General features: G+C 44.0%; 1 protein-coding gene across 2 annotated transcripts in view; it reads left to right on the top strand.

Annotated features, from left to right (window-relative positions):
• CALCOCO1 (calcium binding and coiled-coil domain 1) overlaps positions 1-23731 on the top strand; it is a 171683-nt gene that overhangs the window by 102445 nt on the left and 45507 nt on the right. For both annotated transcript variants that reach the window (XM_069230985.1, XM_069230986.1), the window contains 3 exons: positions 16663-16758; positions 16849-16966; positions 18200-18414. In XM_069230985.1, coding sequence (XP_069087086.1) covers positions 16663-16758; positions 16849-16966; positions 18200-18414 — 429 coding nt within the window. The remainder of the gene's footprint in view (positions 1-16662; positions 16759-16848; positions 16967-18199; positions 18415-23731) is intronic.

Here is a 23731-nt window from a genome sequence, read left to right as displayed (position 1 = left end):
TGCCTTGGTATTTGTGAGACTCTGGAATCAATGTTTTAATTATAAATGTGAAGTCAGCATTAATATTAAGAACGTTATATGATTCAATATAGCAATGAGCTAGAAAAAGACCACTGTAAATTACAAAGTAGACTGAAAAACGATTTCATATTGTGTAAGAATTGAGAATGAAAACACCAGAAACTACAATAAAGAGTGAAGAAAGATGTGATACCATCAAACAGCAAAAATAAAGCCTGTAGTTGTAATGAATACAACCACTCATTGTAATATTGGATGTACATCGAAAAGGGGGGTTCATATTTTATTCATGATATACATTAGCATGACACGTAGATGTTAGACACTTGGCAGGTCGTGCATTAGATTTATTTCTTGCCTGTGTGGCGGCCATATTGCTTCCTGTTTAGTCCAGTGGGCTTTGTACCATTCCAGACTTCCTTGCCCTTCTGGTTAAAAAGCTAAAGAAGGTGAACGGATTAAAACTAGATTTTCCACCATTATTACTTTTAGAGCTAACTCCATGGTACTGTAAGGATGCTTAAAGGTGCTAATGCAGCCTCAGACTCTTTAGCAAATCTGAACAAACAACTTTGTGTTCATATTAGGGTCAGTAGTTCTAAGGACTGCACAGTCACCTCCCCTGTCACTACTAACAAAACAGGCAGACTGGAGCAGGTTAGCCACAGCCTTGTATTCAAACAACAAAACAGTCCATTCCTAGCACAGCACACACAGTACACCGGAAGTCGATGCATAATTCCCAACTTTCTCTCATATCATGAAATGTCGCCAGACTTAAACAATTATTAGCCCAGAAAAGAGACCTGTTTTAAAAAAAAAAATCTTGGAGAATTCTTTGTGTGCAGGAAATGTGGCACTCCAAGCAAATACTGATCAGCTTCTTACAAACATTTAGTAGACGGTCATAAGTGTACTCATTTTGGAACACCCTCATAAAGCCTATCCATTTATGTGTCTACTACAATAAACCTAGTAATCTCCTTGATTAACTTTAAAAAAACTCACTACTAGCAATTATACTTAATCATTTTAGGGACAGTGGCAGGTGCATACAGATTCTTATCTCTGCACAGGGGTGCTCGAAAACAAATAGCCATTAAGTTATTTGTATCATATTAGTGTTACTCTATTACCATGCTACTCATGAGATTGTTATCACGGCGGACTTATCCCATCAGTCTGGGAACTACATCAGAGTGCACTAAGGGGCTCATGACAGACAATATAGTCTCTCTGGGTCAAAGAGTAGCTGACTTCTTTGCCTTATACAGATGGTCTTGCTACAAACATGACTGCAAACAACCTAAACAGGTCTTTCTTCCTCAGTACATATGGTGGGGGCTCCACTTCGAGTGACATCTTTACCGCTGAGCTGTTCACCTCAATTTGTACTAATTTCTTGACTGTACCATGCAATTAAAGTGGCCAACTTTGTTTGGTAACATTGTTTAGCACCGAAGCTCCAACAGCAGACTGCTTAAAGGCGAGAGAGAGTGCAGAGGGTCGTGAATCGAGGGCACTCATAAAGAGGAGCTGGGTTTCTCTGCAAAAGATTTTCTCCATTCATAACTGGGTCAGAATCATTGTCTCAATCTATAAACATCAATAAACATCTTAAAGATAAAAATAATTTTCAAGTCAGTGCCACGAGAATCATGGTTTCGTCGAAGAACCCCTGGTACACTCCCAAAGTAAGAAATGGAAAATGTCTCTCAGGCACGTGCAAAATAATTGCACCAAGAATAAATCTAATATGGAAGCTTTTCTGACTGTTAAAAATATAAGAAGTTTAAATCGCATCACTATCTGGGAGGGGAAAGAAAATATTACGAAGGTCATGTCCTGTATAACCACCTTTTCCTTTGATGCCCTTTTGTATATCTGTTTTGTCCATGATTTGGTGGCTTTTGATGCGGTCGATCGTGAAATACTCTGGGGCATACTAATCAAGAGACGTTTTCCATTACCCCACTCATCGCTATTTACACTCTTTGGGTGAAATTCAGACTTCAGTTCAGAATATCCTAATACATTAGCATGAACAGGAGTCTCAAACAGAGGTGTGTTTTAGTTCCTTTGCTAGTCAATCTTTACACTGCAGAATTAGGTGAGGCCACATCAAATAGCAAGGTCTTTCCCTCCCAGGATAGGTCCGCATAGGGTTCAGATTATCCAATATCCTGAAGACTTGGTCATCGTTGAACAGATAGAAATGGGCCTGGAGCACTCTCTGGAACAACTACACTCTTAAAATCTGAGTATAAACTGGCTGTGAACATCTCCAAAACGAAAGTGACATGTTTCGAAAGTATAAGAAAGTATAAAACAAATTCAAAACAATATTGTGTTTTGGGCCAGTCAGACTGGGGTACATACTATTATTCAATTACCTGTAGGACTGGTTTTCAGACACTGATAAACCACAGTTACATATAACTCAAATGAAAAAAAAAAAACAGTTTGACACTCGCCCTTTGCAGGCTATACCCAGTACTCCTTTGCTCAACAGTGGATGTGATAATAAGGGTCCTACAAGCAATATTTCTATCCACCATGTCATACGGAAATCAGGGCTTTCTCTCACATTCTCATTGATGTTACACAAGCTAGAGTATATGACATACATAAAGATCTTTCACCTACCTTAAGTTACATGCCGGTCCCTTATTCTTCTGAAATTTGGGCTGTCTGGCATGCAAATCTGAGTTTATAAATTACCATCAGATCATGGAAGCCAAACTAGACTTTCTTAAGCTGGTCCTATGAGAGATCTTCAAGGCAAATAACTGTCGCTGGTCAGTGTATTTAATACTGGCCATTGAAGACCTGAAATTCAACATGCTTACAGAAGATGACATATCATACAGTGATCTAACATTCCCAAAATAAAAATCTAAGGTAAAGAGTTAATTACAAAGGATATCTATAGCTACAGATTCAGATGACCTTGAACCATCCGACCATGTCACGCCAATCATTGCTTCCTGAGACACAACCACAAAGCATTATTGCTTAAGGCAATCAATTAGTAGGACTTGCAGACAGTGCATACAGTGAGTAGGATTTATGGTCTTACCAGTTAAGGAATACATACTTAGATTATGCAGTCACAAAAATGAATCAATCCTTCACTTACTCTGTTGCTGCTCTAAATTTAAATTGCAATGGTGTACACTTCTCAAACCATTGCCCTTAAAAAAACAGGATATTTTTCCTGTGTGAAGGCACTAAAAAGAATGACTAAAACATAACCAAACCCGTTTCTGGCAACAGTTTTAAATATAGAGCATAACAGACTGAAGGTCACTCAACCACTGGATACTTAACTAGTTTCTGTGACTCTTTGAAAATATATTTGATATACTTTGATATTCCTACTTCAAACCACTGTGTAATGTGTAAATTCACTAGTAGTGCAGACTGTTTAAAAGCATAGTTTTAATTCCTCATATCCTCACATTTTATGTTCATAAGCTATATATATATATATATATATATATATATATATATATATATATATATGTTCGATGGCATGTGTAGCTGCAGATACACATGCTGTGCATACGTCTGCCATCTAGTGTTGGGCTCAGAGTATTACAAGTTGTTTTGCTTCGAAGAAGTGTTTTAGAGTCACAGGATCGAGTGACTCCTCCTCTTAGGCTCCATTGCGCATGGGCATCGACTCCATATTAGATTCGGACGGGTTTCCTTTCGCTCCAATAGTTCGAATCGAAAAACTTTGAAAACGCTTCTTTTTTCAACTATATTGTATCAATCGCGTTACATCTTCTATCGACACTTCGGTACAGTTGGAACAGACATCTCTACCTACCCTTCGGGGTGCGCTCGCCCGACTTGGGCTTCATCGGGCCGACCGCGTGAAAGCCCCATGGATCGGACCCCATTCCGATTCTGTCCTCTGTGCCACGCTAAATTCCCTTATACGGACCAACACCTCGTCTGTAATCTCTGCCTTTCCCCTGACCATTGGGAAGAAAATTGCGAGGCCTGCAGATCCTTCTGGTCGAAAAAGAGGCTCTGAGACAGAAGAGCACTGAGACTCGAGATGGCATCAAAAAGCACCGAACATCTCGATATCAAAGAGGAAGAAATCATGCAGACCGCAGTCTTGAGGAGGACAGACCGGTCACAGCAGGACAGCACGTGAGTACGCCTGCCCCTGTGTCATCTAAGCCCAAGCCTAAGGCCTTGGGAACGTCACTGCCGGAAGGCCATGTCTCAACCTGAAATAAAACACTCTGTGACCAACCCACCAGCTCGGCACCGAAAAAGGCCACCCCTCGAAATCTCGGAAATCATTTTCGGAGCCAAGACCATCTTCAACTCCAACGTTTTCAATATCGAAAAAGCCAGCTTTGGAGCCCAAAAAGCCTATTTATACTGAGGAGCATGGGCTTTCACAAGCACTTAAAGAAAGCCACAAAACTACTGAGGAGGATTCACAAATAGAGGCTATGGATGAAAGGCAAGGAAGGATTCATATCCATAGAGAGACTAGCAGAATTTTAACCGCACCTCCTCCAAAACCAAAGAGGAAATTAGCCTTTCAGGAGGAATTGGACACTACACAGCCTCCAGCTAAAGTGCCAAGAACAAAGGCGAGACCTCCACCTCCTCAATTTTCTCCTCCTCAATCTCCTCCTCACTCTCCACATTTACATACCTCTCCTCCTACCAGTCCTACACCTATGCAGTCACCATCGCACTCATTTGATTCGCAACAGGACAATGTGGATCCATGGGATCTTTATGATCCAGACCCCATGCCAGATAATAACCCAGATTGCTATCCCTCTAAGCCTTCACCACCAGAGGATAGCACAGGCTACACTCAAGTGATAGGTAGGGTGGCAACATATCACAATGTCACCATGCATGCTGAGCCATTAGAGGATGACTTCTTATTTAATACACTCTCCTCCATGAATGCAACATATCAGTCGCTTCCTATGCTTCCCGGCATGCTAAAACATGCTGACCAGATATTTAAAGAGCCAGTAAAAGCAAGGATAATTACTTCTAGAGTGGAGAAAAAATATAAGCTACCTCCTTCCGATCCTGTCTATATTACCCAACAGCTACCTCCAGACTCAGTAGTTGTGAGCGTTGCCGGAAGAGAGCAAGTTTGCAGTCATCAGATGATGCACCCCACCAGACAAAGAGAGTAGGAAGTTTGATGCCTCAGGGAAAAGGGTGGCTTCTCAGGCAGCCAACCAGTGGAAAATAGCCAACTCTCAGGCATTGTTGGCTTAATATGACAGGGCCCACTCGGACGAGAGGAAAGATATAATCCAACATCTCCCCAAGGAACAGCAAAAAAGGGCACAACAGATAGTAGAGGAAGGGCAAGCCATCACTAATAATCAGATCAGGTCAGCCCTAGACTCTGCAGATACAGCAGACAGAACCATCAACACTGCTGTAACCATAAGGAGACGTGCATGGCATAGGTCTTCAGGATTCAAGCCTGAAATCCAACAGGCAGTGCTCAATATGCCATTCAACCAAAAACAATTTTTCGGCCCAGAGGTTGACACTGCAATTGAAAAGATGAAAAGGGATTCAGACACCGCAAAAGCCATGGGTGCACTGTATACCATACAATACCGGGAATCCTTTCATAAACCCCAATTTAGAGGTGGATTTTGACCCCAAACTGCCGATGCATCCACATCACAGCCAAAGTCGGCCTACCAACCTCAATACCAAAGAGGTGGTTTCAAAAGCACTTATAGAGGCCAGTACCCCGGAGGCAGGGGAAAATATCAAACATCAAAACAAGCCTCACAACAAAGTAAGCAGTGACTTGTGCCATTCCTTCCCACTTCACAACTCCCCTGTGGGGGAAGATTGCAAAGGTTCCACAACAATTGGCTAAACATTACCACAGACAACTGGGTATTATCAATTATCCACAATGGCTATTGCCTAGAATTGACACAAACTCCACCAAACATTCCACCAAAACCACACAGGTTATACACAGACCAGGTCACTCTGTTGCAGGAAAAAGATAAATCTCTATTACTCAAACAAGCAGTAGAAGCTGTCCCACAAAATCAAATAGGGACTGGAGTTTGCCCACTGCATTTCCTCAATACCAAAAAGGACGGACCTTAAGGCCAACATTATATCTCAGGACCCTCAATCTTTACATCCTGTCAGAACACTTTCACATGGTGACACTACAGGATGTTATCCCACTACTTCAGCAACACGATTTCATGGCAACATTAGGCCTCAAAGATGCGTTTTTTCACATACCCATCCATCCTGCGCACAGAAAATATCTCAGGTTTGTCATTCAAGGAAAGCATTATCAGTTCTAAGTGTTACCCTTCAGAATAACAACAGCTCCGATGGTATTCACAAAATGCCTGGCGGTAGTCGCAGCCTACCTAAGAAGACAACACATTCATGTCTTTCCATAACTAGACGATTGGCTAATAAAATCAAACAGTCATACACAGTGTCAAAGCCATGCGCATTATGTAATACAAATCCTGCACACCCTAGGGTTTGCCATAAACTACCAAAAGTCGCAACTACAACCTGCGCAAAATCAACAGTATTTAGGGGCAGTACTAAGTACTCAAAAAGCACTTGCAAGTCCAAATACGCAAAGTATACAAGCATTTCAAAATATATTTGCACAAATAGAGTCAGGTCAACAGTACACTGTCAAATTTGTGATGAAAGTATTAGGTATGATGGCATCCTGTATTACAATTGTTCCGCATGCAAGACTAAGCATGCAGCCCTTGCAACCGTGCCTTGCACAACAATGGTCACAAGCACAGGGTCAACTTCAAGATCTAGTGTTGATAGACCGCCAAACATACATGTCCCTTCAGTGGTGGAATTCCACAAATCTAAACAAAGGGTGGCCATTTCAAGACCCCGTGCCTCAGACCATACTTACAACAGATGCATCAATGATTGGCTGGGGAGCTCACGTCAACAATCACAACATTCAAGGACATGGGATGCCCAACACAAACAGCTACATATAAATCACTTAGAGCTGTTAGCTGTCTTCCTAGCACTCAAAGCTTTTCAGCCTCTCCTTATTCACAAAAATGGCTTGATCAAAACAGACAACATGACCACTATGTATTATCTAAACAAACAAGGAGGGACACATTTGTCCCAACTCTCCCTCCTAACTAAAAAAATTTGGAAATGGGCAATACACAACCAAATTCACCTGGTAGCTCAGTACATTCCAGGGATACACAACCAATTAGCAGATGTTCTCAGCAGAAATCATCAACAGACACACAAGTGGGAGATTCACCCTCAAGTACTTCAAAAATATTTTCAGCAATGGGGAACACCCAGACATAGATCTGTTTGCCACCAGCGAAAACGCAATATGCCAAAACTTTGCATCCAGATACCCACATCCCCTATCCAAGGGCAATGCTCTATGGATCAATTGGTCAGGGATATTTGATTACGCTTTTCCCCCTCTCCCACTCATTCCATTTCTAGTCAACAAACTGCGTCAAAACACGCTCAGCCTGATACTCATAGCGCCAACGTGGGCACGTCAGCCATGGTATACAACACTATTAGACCTGTCAGTAGTATCACACTCCAAACTCCCAAACATACCAGATCTGTTGACACAAAACAAAGGGAAGATCAGGCACCCAAATCCCACCACACTCAATCTAGCGATTTGGCTCCTGAGGTCATAGAATTTGGGTATCTACACCTACCAACTGAATGTATGGAAGTAATTAAGCAAGCAAGAAAACCCACTACCAGACAGTGCTGTGCCAACAAATGGAAAATATTTGTATATTACTGTCAATCTAAACAAATTGCCCCTCTTTGAGCATCAATAAAAGATATTGGATGCTATTTCCTTCATTTACAAAAATCAAATTTAGCTTTTTCTTCCATAAAAATACATCTCACTGCAATTTCCGCATATTTGCAAAATATACAGCACAGCTCTTTATTTAGAGTTCCTGTTATCAAAGCCTTCATGGAAGGTTTAAAACGCATCATCCCACCTAGAACACCTCCAGTGCCTTCGTGGAATCTAAACATAGTGCTCACGCGACTTATGGGCCCACCATTTGAACCTGTGCACTCATGTCAAATGCAATTCTTAACATGGAAAGTTGCCTTATTAGTCGCAATTACATCACTGCGACGAGTTAGGGAAATTCAAGCTTTTACAATTGAAGAACCGTTCATAGAAGTACATAAACATAAAGTCGTACTACAAACTAACCCTAAATTTCTTCCTAAAGTAGTATCACCTTTCCATATCAATCGAACTGTGGAAATACCAGTCTTCTTCCCACAGCCAGATTCTGTGGCAGAAAGAGCTCTACATACATGAGATATTAAAAGAGCTCTAATGTACTACACACATAGAACAATTCAAGAAAACTAAACAGCTATTTGTAGCTTTTCAAAAACCTCATGTCGAAACAAGGTTTAGCAAGATGAATAGTAAAATGCATCCAAACATGTTACCTTTAAGCTAAAACACAACTCTTAGAGCACATTCCACAAGGAAAAAGGGGGCTGCAATGGCCTTCTTAGGAAATATACCAATGGCTGAAAAATGTAAAGCAGCTACTTGGTCAACACCACATAATTTACTAAACATTATTGTGTAGATGTTTTAGCAGAGCAGCAAGCCACAGTAGGTCAAGCTGTACTAAGAACATTATTTCAAACAACTTCAACTCCTACAGGTTAACCACTGCGTTTACGAGAGGAATAACTGCTTTCTAGTCTACGCACAGCATGTGTATCTGCAGCTACACATGCCATCGAATAGAAAATGTCACTTACCCAGTGTACATCTGTTCGTGGCATGTTCCGCTGCAGATTCACATGCACCCTCTCACCTCCACGGAAGCCTGTAGCCGTTTAAGTTAAACAAACACTTGTATATATGTAGATATATATATATTCCATTTGCATGGACATCTCTTTTCTTTATACTCTATCACTCCTACCTTACCTTCTGCTGGAAAACAATCTAACATGGAGTCGATGCCCATGCGCAATGGAGGCGAAGAGGAGGAGTCACTCGATCCCGTGACTTGAAAACACTTATTTGAAGAAAAACAACTTGTAACACTACGAGCCCAACACTAGATGGCAGACGTATGCACAGCATGTGAATCTGCAGCGGAGCATGCCACAACCAGATGTACACTGGCTAAGTGACATTTTCAATGTGCATATATATATATATATGTATATATTTATATATACATATATATATATATATTTACATACAAAAAATTACTGGGACATTATAGGTAGGTTCAGAATTTACTCGCATAACGTCTCTGTGAATTTCTATGTATCTTTAAATCTATTTCCAAAGTATAACGTCCCTGTAACTTTGTTTTTTTTAATGAATTTCTATGTTTTTTTTAAATTCTATTTCCTAATTATAACCTGCCTGTAACCTTTGTTTTTTCCAGTGAATTTCTATGTATTTTTTTTAACGTAAACTCATTCTAATTACTTGACGTTAATCCACCCCCTGGCCAATCCCTTATAACCACCCAACCCTGTGCAATGAACTGCCTTCGCCTCTGTACAGTAGGGATTGTCCTAAGGGCCTGTGGCCTACCCCCTGTACCCATTCAACCACATGCCACTCATGAAGTGCTTCTCTTTTTGGTCGAGATGTGATTATATTCCTGTGCATCAAGATAACATCTCCAAAATCATCGGGAAATGTGCTTGGGGTTGCTTTTAGTAAGTTAGCTGCCCATCATTCTGGGAAAATGTCAGGATGATGTTGCATACCACTTATGTATATGGGGTGGGGCCAAAAGGGCGGGCTTCTAGGTCAGTTTTCATACTTTAGTTTTTAAACGGGAGAACATGATCTCCTGTCTCAGCAGCGGATTACATGAAATAACCCATTTGTTAAATCACTACATGAGATATTGCACTTGAGAAAAGCGAGGATGCAGACACCTCCATCAAGGTTTATAGAGAACTTTTCAAGATGGAAATGCAGAGAAAAAACACTTTGACTATGCACAAGAAATTCGGATGATTAGTACTTTACAGAAGTGGGGCTAGAACTTGGGCACCTGCTTTGTTTATATCTGTTTGTACTTCCCGTTGAGGTTTGATTTCTGTGAAATGAGCATCAGACAAGAGTGAATCCTCCCCCGCGTAGTTATCCAATAAGAGGCCACTATCTACCCAAATGGAGTACTTTCTACTGGCTAATTAGTAAGTGATACTGCTACCTCGTAGGAAAAATTTATATTGAATCTCCTACACTACAGCTGCTAAAGGATGCCGAGGTAAAGTATCCAGTAACCTGGTGTGTCCGTAACTTTGCTAGTGTGATTGTTTCTCATGTGTTTTAATAACATTACTTTTGAAGGTGCGACTGTAGAGAAAACACACTTCGTTGTTTTCTCTTTTTTAATCTTGTAGGGGACGGTGGGGGGAGCCTCAATAACCCTGCGGTCCCAGTCAGCTCCCTGCCTCCTGCGGGAGCCAGCATTTCTCCTGCATGCAGAGAGCTGCTGGAAATACAGCTCCCTGCGTGCAGGAACAATGTTTTCATCTCTTTCTTTGCTGCATGTCTGCGGGCAGGAAAAGAGATGAAAACTCTGCTTCCAGCAAGGAGAGCATTTTAACAGCTCCCGCTTGCTGGGAGTGGAGTGTTTGCTTTTGCTTGGCGGGAGCTGTCAAAGATAAACAGCATTCTCCCAGGGGTAGGCACCTCGAGAGATTGCAGGAGCCAGCTCTGAAGGGGCAGCCCCAAGGACTTATTTTACTCCAGGAGATGGGCCCCCTCCTTTATTCTGCATGGGCTGGCCCAGGGGAGGTGGTGGTCCCTGTGGCTGGACATTGGCCAAGGAGGGGAGCCAGGTGGCCCCCTCAATGTTGTATAAAAAGCAATTGGCCACGGGGAGGTGGTGGTCCCTGCAGCTGGGGGTCTACGTGCCCTCCCTAACATTTTTATGTATGTAGCCCGAGGGAAATGGTGGTCCCTGTAGCCCTCGGGGGGCCTGGGCACCCCCCCTGTATATTTGTTGTTTGTAACCCCGGGGAGGTGGTGGTCCCCAGGGCTTTAAGAGCCCAATGAGAAGGGCCCTGTGCGCCGCCTCCTTAGTTATTAATTTTGGCATGCCTCCTGGACCTGGTTCAACCATGGGAAAAATTAATAATAAGCGCAGGAGACTGTGCTTGTTTTTTTTAAAAATTCTGATCTGTGGATCCACCTTGGATTTTGCCCAAAAATGTTTTTAAAAGTACTTTTTTTGCGTTGGTAAGGTCCCAGGGGGACCCCAAGGACCAAGACTAGGGGGTTACGGTATTTGTACCCTTCCCTCTTTTCTTTTTTTTTTTCTCTTTTGTAGTTTTTCTTTTGGGACTCGGCTGAAGCTGAGTCCCAAATGTGGCCACAGAGGATCCCCGTCCCTGGATATCTATATATGTTTCCTTTAAAATCTCTAAAAGGACTGAACGAATGTACACCAAATCACAAAAAGCACCATCTGTGGGCCAAGATATAGATTACTGCCATATTTGGTGTAATTCTGTGGATGTGGTTCGGGTGTTAACCCTAACCTCCTAGCCTAGGTGCATGGGTCTCCCACTTTAAAAAATACTGAGGCCCCTGGGTGGGCCAGGTCCTGGGAGCATTAAGGGGGCAACAAAAGAAGGGGCGCCCGGGGCTCCCCTCCTAGGGCTTTTACAAGCCCAGAGGCCCCCAATCTCCCCAGGGCATATACCGTTTAAATAATAGTGGGGTACCAGTGGACCTCCCCTCAGCCCGAAGATCGCCACCTCCCTGGGGCTTTTTATAAATTATGTGGTGGGGCTGGGCCCCCCCCCCCACACCCCGGGGACCTCTACCTCCCTGGAGCAAGGTATAAATGTAATAGAGGGAGTCCTGTGGATCCCCGGGACCACCACCTCTCCTATACAGGTGGGCTGCGTGGACCCCCATGTCCCGGGGATCACCTTGCCGGGGTAATACATTACAAAAAAAAGAGTGTCTTGCAGACCCCTCCTCCCCAGGCCTCGGAGACCGCCACTTTTCAGGGGCTACACATACATAGGAGAAGGGGGTCCCTAGGCTAAATTGAAAACAAGGAGGGGGGTCTGCGTGGCTCCCCTTGTGGAGACATATATTGCCTTGGGGACCACCACTGCCAAGGCCGGCTCCTACTACCTCCCGAGGTGCCCATCCTCAGGAGGTAGCTGTTTGCTTTGCTTGGCGGGTGCTGACAGCTCCTACCAAGCAAAAGCAAACATAACTCCACCTTCAGCAAGCGAGCTCCCGCTTCCTGAAAGTGGAATTTTCATCTCTTTCCCTGCCAGCTAACACGTCGGCATGGTAAGAGATGAAAACATTGCTCCCACACACAGGGGCCTGCTACTTAAAGCAGCTCCCTGCGTGCTGGAGCGATGCCGGCTCCCGCAGGAGATGTTGAGACGGCAAGGGCATTGAGGCTCGGTTTCCCCCTCAGCCTCCATAACTGATAATTAGGTGCCCTAGGTGGGGCCAGGGCACCCATAATTGTATTGTAGGAGTTGCACTATACATTTACCCAACAGGGTAGCACTTACTTATTAGCCAGTAGAAAGTATTCCAGTTGAAGTTGAAGCTCCACTTCTGCAAACTACTAATCATCCAAATTTCTAGCACATGGTCAAGGCAAAGCAAGTTTTGTTTTCCTGAATTTTCACCTTGACAAGTTATCTGTAAACCTTGGTGTAGGTGTTTGCATCCTTGCTTTTTTAGCATAACATCCCTTGTAGTGACTGTGACAACTGGGTTCTTTCTTGTCAACTGGTGCTGAGAGCCAACCCTCACCAAGTGTGGCAAAAGGCTGTGCATTTGGTTGAGGGAGTTGGCCCCAAGGCCTGGCAACAGGCCAGTTCCCGTGCCACACCCTCGCCATGCACAATTAAAGGCTGTGTGAGGTGCTGGGTTGGGTGGTTCAGGGGGTTGGCGACAGGGTCTGGCCACAGGCCACACCCTGCTGCCAAGCCCTGTCCCCATCCTCCATTTCACACGGCCAAAGGCCGTGCACAACTTTGGTTGCATTAACGTATAGTAATTAAAACTACTTAACCTTAATAAAAACATAGAAATTCACTGAAAAAAATAAAAGTTACTGGGACATTAGAGTTAGGAAATAGATTTTAAAAAACCATCGAAACTCACTTAAAAAAAACAAAGATTACACAGACGTTATAGTTAGGATCACACTTTATACATACAAAACCGTATAAATTCATCAGTTATAGTTAGAGTTATTTCAAGTAACTATAACTTGTGTTCTAAGGTAACTATAACTCGCGCCCTCACCATGCACTGCTAATTACCCCTACATATTGCAACACTTATGACATCTTTGATAACATCATTCATAATATGAATGTATTATTTGCTATAAAACTATTAAGGAGAAAACTGTGCATGGCAGAGGCGCGAGGTACAGTTACCTCAGGGCACGAGCTATAGTTACTTGAAATAACTCTGACTCTAACTTCTGAATTTTTGTGGTTTGTCCCTTTAAAATGTGACCCTAACTATAACATCCCTGATTTTTTAAGTGGATTTTTTATGTTTTTTTAATTCTATACAATACTACTTTTTTCTCATATTATTATACCCATTATTATATTCCTTGCACATATATTCCCTTGCTATGTATTTGCATATCTTTTTATTTCTCTGGTTCTACTCTACTAGAGAAAAATAAATAAAAATAAATAAAATTAAATATATAAATAAAATTCACAATATAAATAATTCAATTAAATTAAAAATAAATAAAACAAACATTAAAAATAAATATATACATGTATATATTAAAAAATATATATACATAAATAATATAAATTCTCCTCGTAAGCTTTATTCTGTCTCCCCATCACCCTATGTTTCTATCAATCTATTGTCCGTCCCCGCTCTGACTCATCCCAAACCCATTCTACTACTTTCATCTCCAAAATAGCCCTGCCTAAACTCTTCCCTCCTCTACCGCATCTAGCTCACCCCAAACCTCAGTCTATTACTATGAGCTCCCAAACAACCCTACTAAATTCGCCCTCATTTATCTGTACTTTGACTCACCCAAAACCCCTACTACTGCTATGATCTCCGTAACCCCCTTCCACAGACTCTTCCCTCCTCCATCTCTCCTTTACTCATCTCAAGCCTCATCCTATTACTATAAACACCCATTTAACACTTCTGGTTTCTAACCTCCTCTATCCCTCCATTGCTCTAGTCCGACGTTACTCAAAGTACGGCCCGCGGGCTGCCAGCGGCCCCACGGACCTATCTTGGCGGCACGCGGACGTCCGAGAAACGCCATATAATAATGGCCACAGTACATAAACATAGAAGAGGGCCGCGGGAGCATGCGCAATAGTGGCTACTTCGCGCATGCTCCCGCGGCCCTCCTCTATGTTTACCTACGGCGGCCATTAGTTATGGCGTTTCCATGACGATCCTGGCTAGTGGTGGGAAGCCAAAGCCCCTTAAAAGTTAGCGCTTGCAGCTAACTTTTACGGGGCTTCCTGTCACCGTCTCCACGTCTGCCGCCCGCCCGCCTGCCGTTGTACATTTGTGGCATCTTTACAGTGCTTTATTAAGGCAGGTAAGGCTCTTTGGTTATTTATTTATTTGTTTTTAATGTGGTGTGTGTGTCACTGGGGTAGGGGTGAGAGCAGATGGCGCAGTGTGTGTGCGCTGTGTGTGTGTTACTGGGGTAGGGGTGAGAGCAGATGGCGCTGTGTGTGTGCGCTGTGTGTGTGTTACTGGGGTAGGGGTGAGAGCAGATGGCGCTGTGTGTGTGCGCTCTGTGTGTTACTGGGGTAGGGGTGAGAGCAGATGGTGCTGTGTGCAGATGGTGCTGTGTGTGTATGGCGCTGTGTGTGTGTTACTGGGGTAGGGGTGAGAGCAGAAGACGCTGTGTGCAGATGGCGCTGTGTGTGATACTAGGGTAGGGGTGAGAGCAGATGGCGCAGTGTGTGTGCGCTGTGTGTGTGTTACTGGGGTAGGGGTGAGAGCAGATGGCGCTGTGTGTGTGCGCTGTGTGTGTTACTGGGGTATGGGTGAGAGCAGAAGATGCTGTGTGCAGATGGCGCTGCGTGTGATACTGGGGTAGGGGTGAGAGCAAATGGCGCAGTGTGTGTGCGCTGTGTGTGTGTTACTGGGGTAGGGGTGAGAGCAGATGGCGCTGTGTGTGTATGGCGCTGTGTGTGTTACTGGGGTAGGGGTGAGAGCAGATGGCGCTGTGTGCAGACGGCGCTGTGTGTGTTACTGGGGTAGGGGGTGAGAGCAGATGGCGCTGTGTGTGTGCGCTGCGTGTGTTACTGGGGTAGGGGTGAGAGCAGATGGCGGTGTGTGCAGATGGCGCTGTGTGTGTGCACTGTGTGTGTTACTGGGGTAGATTTGTATTTATACCTGGATTCAAAATGCAGCATTGTTTAGCAATGTTTTGAAAAAGGGGGGGGGGGGTTGTGCCCCCTATAAGCCCCGCCCCCGCCCACCCCTGCTGTCACTTCAGTGCGGCCCTCGGCCGCAAACCATACTGCAATTTTGGCCCCCGAGAAAATGTTTGTGAGTACCCATGCTCTAGTCAATCCAGCTAACAAACTCACATATCCTCTGCTCAAATTAACTCACACTAATCCTGATTATGTACTCATATTTCCCTATACTAATCCACCACTGATTCCTCTTGTGTTCCTGAGTAGCGTGCTACTCGCCGAAAAGCGCTTCAACACCTCATCAGGGGTAGTAAGCGCTATATAAATACAATTACAATTTCCTAACTATATCTATAAAGTCCCTGTAACATATATATATATATATATATATATATATATATATATATATATATATATATATATATATATATATATATATATATATATATATAAAAAGACTATCTTATCATTATTTTATGGACACTGGGCTATTTATTTGTAAAAGGGGGTCTTTTAATATTTGTAATGATCTTAAATACCTAGAAACAATAAAGAATGTACTTACTTCACTGGACACAAGGGTGTCTGCATGCTGTGTGAAAAGTGCAAACAAACTAAAGGAAAGTAGGTGCTTTTGGAAGGGTTGATTAATTATTAGGTATATTCCCTGTTGATTAGTTATTTTATTCTATTCCTGATAATATAGTATTTCGTTTCTTTACTCCAGAGTATCTGTTCAGCAAATGACACTCCCCTCATGACAGAATAGATTGATCCCGAAACGCATTGGGAAAATAGAATTAATTGGGCAATATTTAACCCTTCAAAAATAATGATCAATTAATCATTCATACATAGGACAGTTGAGAAATAAAATATGGTGAAATAAGTTTAGATAAAAGGAATTTGACAAGTCTCCTGATTTTCAATGAAATCATTGACGTTGCAGGAGAGTCGATCTGTTCATTGCTCGTATCATTAAATGCTTGAGACCATATTATAGTGTGTTTAATTGTGGTGTGAAGAAGAACAACAAGGGTCCTTTCTAAAAAATAAAGCAGGATTCAAAGATTGTAATGTTGGGTTGCTAGTTTTTGGCTTTCACAGCATGTTTAGTTCTATCATTATGCATGTCCTCATTTGCAGGTTCAGCTCTCGGAGGGCAAGAGGGAACTGAAGGAACTTCGCTCAGCCCTGAAAGTTATGCAGATGGAGAAGGAGCAGCTTCGAGAGGAGAAGCGGGTAATTCCTGAGTGCGATGCATTCTCTTTACACTTTTCAGCCCATCTTGCAGCCTCAGCTCTGACTTTATGCCTTTGTCATCCCAATTAGGAGTTGCTGGAATATGTGAGGAAGCTGGAGGAGAGACTGGAGAAAGTGGCAGATGTGAAGTGGAGTGAGGTGGCAGCAACTGAAGAGGAGGAGATGGCGAGCACAGAAATGACCCTGAGTATGTACAACTCTTTGTCCCTCCGTTTTCCAGTGGAAGTGTCTGACCCATTGAGGAGCTTGATAGTTTAAAAGGGGTTAAACCCACAGTTTTCCTTGATCCTCAGCCATCTGTATCCATCATTGCCATAATCATCAAGATTTATATGGTGCCAAAAATGAATTCATAGGCAATAAGGTGCTTTATCAGAAAGAAAGGCTTCATCATCATCCACCAGGCAGTTGCCTTCCCTAGACAGAGAGCAATATATGTGCAGGGATGCAGAACTCTCCTCTTGCTCTTCTCACTGGTTACTTTAAAACATGACTGTTCTGTGTCCTTCCATGTGGAGTTGGATCTATGCGAGGCTTTCAGGACAACCATAGGTTTGGTAAATGACTGCAGGTTAGACTAACTGTGCACAAATTTAGTCCCCCTGGATATCCTAAAAGTCTGCCATGGATCCAGCCCTCATGAACCAATATTGAATAACTATGTGATTAGGAGACCATCCACTAGAACTGATTTTGAAATCTTCTTTCAGTTCTGACTTAGGAGCCCTCAATAGACATGCAATGGATTGATAAGGACAAACATATTATATACATTACTCAGTTAAAAGACACTTTGTTTAAAGTAAACTGTCCATTGTTGGTTCATGATGACTTGACCCATGCAAGATTTTCAGGATATCCACGTGAGACAACTTTGCAAACGTGAATGTAAGCAGGAATCATGTGCATAATCAGTAGCTATCCTGAGAATATGGCTATATACTGCCCTCCCTGACTAGTGTTGTGATTATTCCCCACAAAACAGAAAGACGTTTTGTACAAGAAACTGTCTTTCATCTACTGGACTACTCACATGGAACAGCTTAAGTTTATACTGGACGCCATCATAGTAGGACCGAGTAAATTTTTGTAGCCCTTCATAACATGGGGTATTTCTCTCTGTGTCAACTACGTCATGTGGGTAGGTTTATGAATGTGTGTGCATCCCTTCTTTTCCACAACATTCAGTTTTACCAAGATTTTCATTAGTATCCTTCCTAAAATGTTAGTGGTTGAAGGACATTTGGTCTTGAGGACAAAAAAATTATTTGTTGAATAATATGACCTTCAATAGTCTTATCTGTTATCACTTTTTGCCCATTTTACATCTTCACTTCCAAAAGCAGTAATTTGAGCGTACGTCTTCTTTGAATTTTCTACTGCAGTGGAATCTTCCTACTGGCTTTTCTTGTATCCTTAGGCTTGACAGAATCTCCCCTCCCTGACTCTGAGGATGAGTCCCCAGAAGATATGCGAGGGCACACCAAGCTGAGCCCCTACAGCTTGTGTGATAACCGGTCTCCCACCAAGAAGCTGTCAAGCTCGCGGGAACCAGTGCAGGAGGTGGTCATCAGCCAGCCCGCCCCCATATCCTCTCAGAAGAAACAGGTGCCTGATGACAGCAGTTCCGACTCTGTGAGTTCTATGGGAATGTGATACTCTCAGGTGTTTGCATGCAGTAGAATTGACAACTAGCATTACCTTTTATCTTAAATAATTCCTCTAACCCTGTGTGAAGCGGCAGTCTTAGTGAACCTCCAGTGTGCTTTCTGCAAAGCTTTGTCTCAATCTGTGTTTGAGGCAGTCTGTGTAATTAGGTGTGAGGGTATAAACCTCGGATCTCCAAACTATGGCCTGCAGGCTACATCTAGCCCGCTACAAAATTTTATCTGGCCTGCAGCAATTGGAAATGTTTTTTTCCCAACCATCGGTCAGGCAGTTAACAAGTGCAGTCTATACCATAAGTCTGTGCCATCCATTGAAGTGTATGCTGCTAAGCTCTGTGACAAATGTGGCAGCTGCCCGCTCAACCTACCCTGCCCCTCGTTCCTCTTCATAGCGTTTACTCTAATGATTCCAGCGTGAACCAATCAGATGCTGTGTCCTGTAAGATCTGTCTTCATATACCCAATGGGAGGTATGGGAGGTGGGCTTAGGGACCTTGAGGATTTCTACACTTGCTTAAGGTGACCTGCAGGGAGAGGCTGGTGTAATCGGTTTACGGGAGGGAGCACAGTGCAGGTCTAAAGTCTGAACTCTTCTATGAATTTGTGTGTCAGTGCAGAGCAAAATGCCTCTCACTGTCAAGCTCACCTTAGAAAAAGTTGATGTGAAGAACAAGAGAACTTTGAGGAGGTCAATGCTTGAATTTTGGGGATGAGGCGTTCTCCTCTAAACGGTGAGCTTATCACTGCCTAGGTAAGGTGACTCCGAGATGCAATGCTCCAGTCTTGCTCTTTTTCTTTACAATGTATTCATTTCAGGTTACTTACATTGGGTAAACTGGAGTGAGCTAAGACTTTAACTCCTGGCATGAATTAAGTTGTTGAATTAAGAGCCAGGACTGGAGCAATGGGTAAATGGTATCAGGGAGCCATCTGATAGTCCTATAAAGAGAGGAAGCAGGTGTGGCTGCCGCTTTAGGGCTGCAAGGTGGGAGGGGCACAAGGTCTTCTGGCTGTAAATAAACAGTGTTGCTGCTTGGGTTTTTAGCTCCTGGTAAGGCACATTGGCAGGTAAATGGTTTGAAACTATGAAGCTGGCTGGAAAATGGCTATTTACTGCTTGAGAAAGCTACATGCAAGTCAGTAGTGGGGGGCGTAACCTTCTGCATTGCATCAGGTTCCACTTACTGGCCTACCCTGTGTCACCGTGGCAGAACCCCGCAGCCATTGAAGTTGACAACACTTGGGCAATGGCAGAAAGTGGAACTCCTTTGTCATTAAAATTAAAGAGTTTCACATTTATGGATAAGTCATAGGTCCATCAATATTTTTTCCATGGGGTCTCATTAATGGGATACCTATGGTGTTAGTGCATGGGGGCTGCTGCCTGAAGTTGGTGTTGGCCCTAAAGGCTAAAGGGCTGCTGGCTGTGAGGAACATGGTATCTGCTGGCTCGTATGCGGGTCTCCGGCCCTGCACCTGCTGCAACAAGAATCTATTTTTTCATCACAGTGATTAAAGTTAAATGGGGAATGGCCGAAAAGCCCGCGAGGAACAGTGGTGTACCGGGAAAAGGGGAAACGGAGATTGGTGGATAACAAGGGATATCGGTAGATGCAACAGAGGTGGGAGGTGATAAATGTGATGGGAGAGCTGTTGGTGTAAGAGTGGAGGAAGCGGAGGGTAGTACGGGAGTGGTTGGAGGGTGATAGAGCGGCCGGGTGAGTAGGGGTGATGGGAAAGATGCAGTAGTAAGGGGAGAGTGTCGGGGTGAACTGAAGTAGAGCAAAGGTAGAGTTGAGAGAATGGCAAAATGAAAGAGTATGGGCTGTGGATAGGGATATTTGTAAAAGGTGATGGATGAATGATGGAGGGGGCTTAAAATATACTATTTGGCCCTCATACTGAAAGGTTTGTAGACTCCTGGTATAAACCATGGACTTCCTAATAGCCTGGAAACTGACTACTTTTCAACAGAATGGAACATTGAGTGTAGTTCACGTTTACTTTGAGAGCACGTCTAAATTGTCATCCCAAAAATGTAGACAGTGTTATATTGAATGGTAATGTAACCATTGGGGTACACAGGTGTGTTTCTGTACAATACAGTGAACAGAGTGTAATGCACACTGGTGTTACACTGAGAGTGGCTAATCTGCCGTTAAAAAGTGGAACCCAAACAGTAGTGTTAACTCCCTGCAGCGAGCTAAATCTTAGTGTAGGAGGCTGGCCTGGCTTGTAGTGGGTACCAGAGGTACTTACACCTTGTGCCAGGTCCAGTTATCCCTTACTAGTGTAGAAGAGGCGTTTCTAGCAGCTTAGGCTGATAGAAGGTAGCTATGGCAAAGCAGCTTAGGCTGAACTAGGAGACATGTAAAGCTCCTACTATACCACTGGTGTCATATGCACAATATCATAAGAAAACACAATACACAGAAGTACTAAAAAATAAAAGTACTTTATTTTTATGACAATATGCCAAAAGTATCTCAGTGAGTAACCTCAGTATGAGGATAAGTTATATACACAAGATATATGTACACAACCCAAACTTAGGTAAGTAATAGCAAGAAAAGTAATGCAAGCAGTGTAAAATTACAGTAGATTGCAATAGGAGCACATAGGTATAGGGGCAACACAAACCATATACTCCAAAAGTGGAATGCGAACCATGAATGGACCCCCAAACCTATGTGAGTTTGTAGAGGGTCGCTGGGACTGTAAGAAAACAGTGAGGGTTAGAAAAATAGCCCACCCCAAGACCCTGAAAGGTAGGTGTAAAGTGCACCCATTACCCCCAGAGAGCACAGAGGTCGTGATAGGGGGGTTCTGCAGGAAGAACAAACACCAGCAATGCAACAACAGTGGATTTCCGGACCTGAGTATCTGTAAGACAAGGGGACCAAGCCCAATAGTCGTAGAAAGACCGCAAACAAGCCTTGCTAGCTACAAGGGTCGTGGTAGAGGTTTTTGGGTGCTGCTGTGGCCCAGGAGGGACCAGGATGTCACCACTTGGAGGAGGAGACAGAGGGGGCGCCCAGCAACTCAGGGAGCCCTCACAGAAGCAGGCAGCACCCGCAGAAGTACCTGAACAGGCACTTGGAAGAAAAGTGAACCAGAGTCCACCCGAAGTCACAAAAGGGAGTCCCACAACGCCGGAGGACAACTCAGAAGGTTGTGCACTGCAGGAAGGAGTGTCGGGGACCCAGGCTTGGCTGTGCACCAAGGAAATCCTGGAAGATTGCACAGGAGCCGGAGCAGCTGCAAATCACGTGGTACCCAGCAATGCAGTCTAGCGTGGGGAGGCAAGGACTTACCTCCACCAAACTTGGACTGAAGAGTCACTGGACTGTGGGAGTCACTTGGACAGAGTTACTGAGTTCCAGGGACCACGCTCGTCGTGCTGAGAGGGGACCCAGAGGACCAGTGATGCAGTCTTTTGGTGCCTGCGGTGGCAGGGGGAAGATTCCGTCGACTCACAGGAGATTTCTTCAGAGCTCCTGGTGCAGGGAGGAGGCAGGCTACCCCCAGAGCATGCGCCACCTGGAAACAGTCGAGAAAGCCGGCAGGATGAAGCGATACAAGGTTGCTAGTAGTCGTCTTGCTACTTTGTTGCGGTTTTGCAGGAGTCCTGAGCAGTCAGCGGTCGATCCTTTGGTAGACACACTGGAGGAGCTCTGGGCACCTCCCCTGGGAGGTGCAGGTCAGGGGAGTGGTTCCTTTGTCCAGTTTTGCGTCAGAGCAGGGCTGGGTGATCCCTGAACTGGTGTAGACTGGCTTATGCAGAGCTGGGCACCATCTGTGCCCATCAAAGCATTTCCAGAGGCTGCTGGAGGCTACTCCTCCCCAGCCTTCACACCTATTTCCAAAGGGAGAGGGTGTTACACCCTCTCTCAGAGGAAGTCCTTTGTTCTGCCTTCCTGGGCCAGGGCTGCCTGGACCCCAGGAGGGGAGAAACCTGTCTGAGGGGTTGGCAGCAGCAGCAGCTGCAGTGGAGACCCCGGAAAGGCAGTTTGGCAGTACCCGGGTTCTGTGCTAGAGACCTGGGGGATCATGGAATCGTCCCCCCAATGCCAGAATGGCATTGGGGTGACAATTCCATGATCTTAGACATCTTAGACATGTTACATGGCCATGTTCGGAGTTACCATTGTGACGCTGTACATAGGTAGTGACCTATGTACAGTGCACGCGTGTAATGGTGTCCCCGCACTCACAAAGTCCGGGAATTTGCCCAGAACAATGTGGGGGCACCTTTGCTTGTGCCAGGGTGCCCACACACTAAGTAACTTTGTACCCAACCTTTACCAGGTGAAGGTTAGACATATAGGTGACTTATAAGTTACTTAAGTGTAGTGGTAAATGTCTGTGAAATAACTTGGACGTTATTTCACTCAGGCTGCACTGGCAGGCCTGTGTAAGAATTGTCAGAGCTCCCTGTGGGTGGCAAAAGAAATGCTGCAGCCCAAAGGGATCTCCTGGAACCCCAATACCCTGGGTACCTCAGTACCATCTACTAGGGAATTATATGGGTGTACCAGTATGCCAATGTGAATTGGTAAATTTAGTCACTAGCCTGTTAGTGACAAATTTGGAAAGCAGAGAGAGCATAACCACTGAGGTTCTGGTTAGCAGAGCCTCAGTGAGACAGTTAGGCATCACACAGGGAACACAAACAGGGCACATTCTTATGAGCACTGGGGCCCTGCCTGGCAGGGTCCCAGTGACACATAGACTAAAACAACATATTTACAGTGAAATATGGGGGTAACATGCCAGGCAAGATGGTACTTTCCTACACTTAGTGGACGTGCATCGTTCAAATAAACCGCTGTAATAGACATCTACTGAGATTTATGGATGTCCGATGTTGTCAGTGGTGGGGCCTATGCTGTCCATGTAGGGCAGTGATCAGTGGCTTAGCAGGTGGGGTCCCGTGACATATGAGATTATGTTCCATGGGATATTGGGTGGGGGGCTCCCATGGTATATAAGGCACTGTCCAATGCCATTCAATGTGGTTCTTGAAAAGGTATTGCTTAGAGTATACAGTGTGGCCATTGCATTGTATGCAGGGGTCCTCCAGTATAAATAATAGTGTTGGATAATCTTCCTGGCTCCACTTTGATGGCTGAATGACCTACAGGCTTTCTACTCAGACCACCTTGGCCCAAAGAAACTTTCTTATTCAGCTCTGAATGAAGGTTTTCCGGTAAAGATGTGGATATTTTCCTATTTTTATTATTGCTGTGTCTCGGTATTTTTCTCCTTCTTGTTTTCATTGGATG

This window comes from Pleurodeles waltl, chromosome 4_2 (genome assembly GCF_031143425.1).
Source record: "Pleurodeles waltl isolate 20211129_DDA chromosome 4_2, aPleWal1.hap1.20221129, whole genome shotgun sequence".
Classification (NCBI taxonomy): domain Eukaryota; kingdom Metazoa; phylum Chordata; class Amphibia; order Caudata; family Salamandridae; genus Pleurodeles; species Pleurodeles waltl.
Note: the sequence above shows the minus strand (reverse complement) of the source record. Positions and strands in the feature narration are given on the sequence as shown.